General features: G+C 39.8%; 1 protein-coding gene and 1 long non-coding RNA gene across 6 annotated transcripts in view; both read right to left on the bottom strand.

Moving 5' to 3' along the window:
* dip2cb (DIP2 acetate--CoA ligase C (putative) b) overlaps positions 1–599 on the bottom strand; it is a 34,118-nt gene extending 33,519 nt beyond the window's left edge. The window contains exon 1 of one of the 4 annotated variants that reach the window (XR_014125755.1): positions 117–599. Coding sequence is in view for 3 of the 4 variants with exons in the window: in XM_081722477.1 (XP_081578603.1) it covers positions 117–195 (79 nt within the window). In the remaining variant the exon portion in view is untranslated. The remainder of the gene's footprint in view (positions 1–116) is intronic. The other 3 variants (XM_081722477.1, XM_035527952.2, XM_035527953.2) reach the window with 3 other exon arrangements.
* Positions 600–2,296: 1,697 nt separating this feature from the next.
* LOC113584131 (uncharacterized) lies at positions 2,297–5,532 on the bottom strand. Of its 2 annotated transcripts, XR_014125756.1 has the most exons (5): positions 4,207–5,532; positions 3,369–3,457; positions 3,149–3,273; positions 2,982–3,050; positions 2,297–2,864 (listed from the first exon to the last, which is right to left on the bottom strand). It is a non-coding gene; the product is annotated as an uncharacterized LOC113584131 (long non-coding RNA). The 2 variants fall into 2 exon arrangements; XR_003411382.3 differs by having other exon boundaries at positions 2,297–3,050.
* Between the last annotated feature and the right edge of the window lie 1,006 nt (positions 5,533–6,538).

Genomic DNA, 6,538 nt, shown 5'->3' on the forward strand with positions numbered 1-6,538 from the left:
ATACATTATGTCAAATTTGGATCTACGCGCTAATATGCTCCTTTTATTCCCGAACCTCCTCCAGTACCACTGGAGACGCTGTATCGTACACACAAACCGGGAAAGTCGCGTCTCACCTTCAGATAGCTCTAGCTCTAGCTCGGCGAGCCGCGCTCGTATCTCCAGAGGCAGCGGTAACGTATCACGGTCCGCCATTCCCACGAAGATGCACCGAGATTCGCTTTCTCCTTGTCTCCTGTAGCCGTGTATTAAATACGGTTCTTCCTCTGAACATAAATGGGCTGCATGAGTCTGAGCGAGGTTCCAACTAGAAACGGAAAGCGAGATATCATATGCCAAGATTTTAACGGTTCTCTGGGACAGACATCAGACCCGTTATCCAGCAGGGGACGACTCCAGTAAAGTAGGATGCTTGTAATCCCAGTGGCTTGTGATACGAAACAGTGAAGTCACTCGGACTAGAACGATGCCTGTGCCCGCTCCTGTGGTGTCGAGTTCACGTGATCTCCGTGCGTGCTCACTCCCAGAGGAGGGCGTTAGAGCGCAAATACAGTCTAACGGAAATCTGCAGCTGTCCCGAGAAAATGAATTTTCCATTTATATTGAGGGCATGTGGAATGATTACCATACCTTTTTAGGATTTTCGGTTTTTGTACAAAATGTAAAAAGTCAGTGAGGTAATCCTTTTTTTTTAAAGGCAAATTTATATAATTTGAGAGAAAGAACATCGTTTGCATAAACTGCACTTTAAAAATGGGAAGAAAAAAACGGCCCGGTTTGTTGGATCAGAAGGAAGCCTCACAGCGTCACAGACATAGCACTTGTCTAATGTTTACTATTTTCTATTTAAGAAAATCCTAAATTTGTGCAAGTTTTCACTTTGTCATATTTTGCGTGGAAGTTTCAAGAATTCACAGGTGGGAAAAGCGTGTATTGTAAACACTGCCTGAAGGACAATGTTAAGACAACTAGCCACAGTAAGACTCATTTTTAAACCAGTGTAGCATAGTCAAATAGTAAATGCTGCTACTTTATTTGCCAAGATACTACTTGCTGCAAGAAAAATGCCGAACTATGCGATACCATGACCCTACAGGCCTGAGTGAGAACCCTCTTCTGAGAAAGAAATAAAGTCATAATTAAAAGTAAAGTTTTGATCTCAATGTAAACAGATATTTATTACATTTAGCTTGAAGTTTTTGTGTTTAAATACAGAGGCCTGAGTATAATTTTTCTGCCATAAAATGCATTGAACACATGCAGACTTTTTTTTTTTTTTTTTTTTAATAAAGTGTTTTTTTAATTTAAAAAATATATTTTTTTTTTCCAGGTCTGGCTCCTAAAGGTAAGTTTGTTGTGTTTCTACTGCATACTTTATTAACACTGCTCTTTCACATGGATGACTATATTGATTTCCAGATTTTCAAAAATTATATTTTCCAAGGCTTTGAAGGCTTAACTGACTGCCCTTTAGAATGTGTTTAAGCCCAGTGAAGAAGAAGCAGAACAGTTTTAGTACAGTAGGGCCTGAAAATACAAAGAAAAACTGTCCATTATGGTTCATTTGAGTAATTTAGCTTACTGCAAAACCCCAAACTACTGCAAAAAGCCAAACAGCACATGTACAAGAAACAATGTAAATGAATAAAATATATTGGTATGAACTACTGCACCCCCAATGAGTCATAACCTTTTGCACACACTAATTAAAGGAAACAATTTTGAGAAGACGTGCAAGGCAAAATCAGCATTGTACCTGAATGGGCATATACAGTAAACAGACAACTTATTTGCAGTATTGGTGACCACCTTGCAGTTTTAGTCACTGTCTAGTTTAATAAGTACACCTTGTAGGCAATATGCAGTATACATGTATACTATTACAGACTAAAAAATTGTGCATGTTGCCAAAGAGAATGTCACCCTTTACCACTAGTAAGAGTAACCATAGGACCCATGCTGACTTGAGAGTTGTCTGCAATCCAGCTGATTTCAGCATGCCAATTAGGACAGAGTGGCAGAGTAGTGCTTGTACACATGAGTATTTTAGCAATGGCTATAGGGGGATCAGTCTGCATCATGGGACACCTATTTAAATATTATCCCCACCTGAGAAACAGGATATCAAACCAGATAAAAATTATAACCAATGAAAACAATGCAACAATCAATATAGTACAGTACATTAAATCAAACACCTTCACTGGAAATTGTTGTACTGTGCCTAACTACTTCACAAACCTGAATGACATTACAAATCCAAGTTAATCTGTAAGGATTAATTTAAACAAAGGAAAAGGCATAAATTAACATTTTATTTAAAAGGGGGTGGGGTCACCAAAGTCAGTTTACAGCTCCCCCCCCCCCCCCAAAGTATGTGGAGAGCACATTGTGCTTATGTACATCTGAATTTATTACAATTTTGTGTTTAATTTCCACAAATGTGAAAAATGCAAACGACTAGTCAAGCAATGTCAGCCAGTCCATCAAAACCAGTTTTAGTGAGTGTGAATAAGTTTAATAATGTTCAGTGTGTTTAGCCATCACCATGTCCATATATAACCAAAATACAAACAAGTGTTGACATGAATATCAATTACAAGTTTAAACGGAATATTGAATCTTTGAGAAATGCCATTTGTAATTGAACATATTCAGGGAAGAACAAAGTAACAGAAGGAACAACAGTCAGATATAAGCAGTTTCAGAGATGGGTCTCTTTTTTATGGTGCTACTTATAGTGACTGAGCAGCACTGAAAGTACACTTTTAATTTCAGAAACAAACAGTACATAAACAGTGCATCTGAAGTAAAAGAGGGCGGAGGAGGATTAAAGCATTATCTACATGATGCTTCACATGGCACTTAAAAAAAAAAAAAAGACAAGATGTAAGCATATCAAGGCCTGTGCTGTGGTTCCTGAAGTTACTAGATACTGTAGTCTTATACAGAAATTACAGCAGACAAGATCATTCTAGTACCTGCTTGGTGGGGGGTATGGCCACTCCAGCTGATGGGGCTGCTGCTTGAGGTCAAAGGACCACAAGTTCCTAGTGGAGGCAGGAAAGTTCACAGACCAAATAGAGAGATAAGCAGAGGATTCTCAAGAGCATTAGTCAAAAATTGGACTGGTGAAGTGAGGACATGCCTTTTCTGAGGAGCAAAGCTCTGTAGTGAAGACAAGACAGAATAGTCCTTCAGCAAAGCTGCACTAGAGAGCAAGGACCTTGCCCTTATGAATATACTATTCAGCATCACTTCCTCAGATTGCACCTGGCAAAGAGTGTCAGTTTTAGAAAACCATAATTCCTCAAAAAAACCTCCAAATCATGACCCTCTATATTGTCTCTTAAATTGTAAACCATTACCTTGGTCAGGGTAGGAGCCCTCAGCTATTGCTATGGTTTCAGCAGCCACTTTGTCCATGAGTGACAGTTGGTCAGACACTGGCAGTCATCTAGAACAATATTTCATTCAAAACAACCAAAACATTACAAAAGCACTTGTTCATATCAAGGCAATATTACTGTGGTAAAATATTTAACCATAAAGAGATGAGGTGGGGATATACACTTGTATTAAAGATCCAGTACATGGATTCTGGAAGCATGCAACATTTTTAAATCCTGCACATAAGCCATGAAAAGGCTGTTTGCTGGGGGAGTAGCTGCTGAGAATTTGAAAGTCCAGGCCAAGTTCGACACAGCTAAAACCACAGAAAAAGGGGTGACATTTTCATTCAAAATGGGACTGTCCACAACACAGAGGGAAAAAAATGCTACACTAGTTGTCTGAGCTCAGTTCAAGTGTAGAAACCATCATTAAAATGCAAACTTTTTTTTTTCTACTTGCACCTCAGCACTCACAAAGGATTTACATCATTGCTCAGACATTTCACAAGCCCCCCCACCCCCCACAGGCACGCGCGCGCGCACACACACACACACACACACACACACACACACACACACACACACACACACACACACACACACACACACACACACACACACACAGCTTCTCTTGAATAATCAAGGGTGGCAGACATGACTCCCAGCTCTCAGATTTGGCTAATTTTCATCATTGATCCACTACAGGGTGGACCTCAGAGGGATCAGAGCACTCAGGTCTGGTGCCACAGGCAGCAGTACTATGGTGACTTGGACTTACAGCCACTAGAAGCAGTAATGCAGCTGGTTAACTTACCTGCTGTTGCTGCTTCCTGGGGTCTGAAGAAACAAGAGTGTAAACTGACACTGCTCCATAGCATGACAGACTCAACGAATAATAATCATATTTATTTTGTTGGCTGGTAACCAGATTCTGGTGGAGCTAAATGTTAAGTACACATAATAAAAAGACAACGAGGCAAGCCTCGTTGTCTTTTTATTATGTGTACTTAACATTTAACATTGCACACTGCAATCCAGTGCAACTTAACATTGCACACTGCAATCCAGTGCACATACTTTTTTCTAAATACAAGTCTAAGGTTACATTTGAGCAAATAAGATAGGTAACGTATCCTAGCTAGTTAGCAAAGTCCCCCCCCCCTAAAGCGCTTGCCTGCAGCGTCGAGAAATGTTTAGCTAGATAGTGTGAACCACCTTTACTTTGTAACTGATGTTACTTAGACAGCAGGGTAACTAATTAATATGCATGTTGGCATCTTGCAGTGTGAACGCAACAGACTGTACCACTATTTCACTTTAACAAAGGATGTATGGTGTGAAGAAACTCGAGGTGTTCGTCAGTACCCAGACTATAAAATACCTGCTAAAGTTCTCACACAATAGCCTTCTACGGATTTGTAAAATAAACAAGCAGAGGCACAGCTAATAACATTTGTATGATACCTAGCTACCTATATACAGAGTTAATGCTACATGTAGCCAACTAGCTTTAGCTACTTAGGCTAGCTATCTTAACGTTAGCTAATCTACCTTGACTTCCTAACTTTTTTTGACCGAATATCTATCCTCCCAACTTATTTAGCTTGCTAGCTACCTCTAGCAATACATCTTAAATTGCCAACTGTGGGTCCAACGTTTCCCCTTTTTAAATACAAATACCACAGCTTCATAGTTTATACCCGCTTTTCTGCACATTTGCATGTAGGATATTTGCCTGGTACTTAGCCGGCAAGCTAACTTACTTCGATCCAATTCTGTTTGGTCAGGCCAGCAGCCTACTACCCACAACCTCGCTAATGGGTCTGCCAAGCCCCGGTATAACAGTTGAAATCAATAAAGTGGACTTTACGGTATACCTAAAATAAATAAATCGCCAAAAACGTCCACCAATAACTCGTTGAATACACTTAAGTACAACGACGTAGACACCAACGCTCCCGACTTGCAACCAGTACACTTCTATTATGTTCGTACTACAACAACACGCAAAGATTGTTCCGCTCCCCAAGCGTATTTTATACCAGACAAAGTCCGCTCTCACTCCTGGCAACCGAGCTAAACAATCCATCTGAAGAATCACATTTATATATTACACATTAATATAACACTCAACTACCGTTGAGTTAGCTCATGTCCTTCATATTTAATTTTAAATTCTCACCCACGTGCTTTGGAGAGATAAGATGTTCAAGGGGTAATAAGTGCTTTTCTATACTTGACAAGGCTTTCCTTCCAAGCAAGCTGGAAGACTACAAGCTTAGTGTGGTGCCACTTACGATCTATTTTTCAAGTGTTTTGTTTTAAATTGCGAATGTGATCATTATAGCAAGGTACTCATTTTTTGTCCCTAATTTTTTATTCTTAAGTGGCGCAACATCGAGTGTGCAGCGGAATACTGATTCTAAGCATTCAGTTATTTGATCAAGTTCTGTGGGGTTTGAGGGTATCCTAGTCGCAAATGATAAGTCTAGGAGGTTTGCAATAATTCTACATGCAGTGGCTGACATAATCATGTGTCTGCTATGATAGCAAGGCAAGGTTACTATTATTGTGGCTCATATGTAGTTTAAATGAAATTAGGGCATGGTCTGAGATGGCATCTGACTGGGGTAGTATAACTATGTCTACAACATATGTCCACCAGAGTGTGTGGATGTTCTCTTATACATTGAGTGATATAATATAGATCTAAAGGCCAATCTCAGAGGGTCATGGGCACTATTTACATTTATAGTAATTAGCTGACACATTTATCCAAAGCAACTTACAATTATGACTGAGTACAACTTCAGCAAGTATGGGTAAGAGCCTTACTCAGGGGCCCAATAGTAGCAACTTGGCAGTGGTGGGGCTTGAACCAGCATTCTTCCAATTACAAGACAACCTTAACCACTGAGCTACTACTGGAAGAGGCTAGGTGGGCTTATCGCTGGCTACATGCTAGTAAAAATAATTTCAAAGGACTAGAAATCATAACCTGCTTTCTGGTTTATGCCTAATGTGTCAGTATAAATAACTGCAATGCTGCCTCCACAGCCAGTTAGACAAGCGCTGTGTACGTAGCTGTAGCCAGAAGGACATCATTTAAAGCTATGTACTCATTTGGTTTGATCTATGTTTCTGTT

The sequence above is a fragment of the Electrophorus electricus genome, chromosome 11 (genome assembly GCF_041902795.1).
Source record: "Electrophorus electricus isolate QZ-2024a chromosome 11, ASM4190279v1, whole genome shotgun sequence".
In the NCBI taxonomy this organism is placed as follows: Eukaryota; Metazoa; Chordata; class Actinopteri; order Gymnotiformes; family Gymnotidae; genus Electrophorus; species Electrophorus electricus.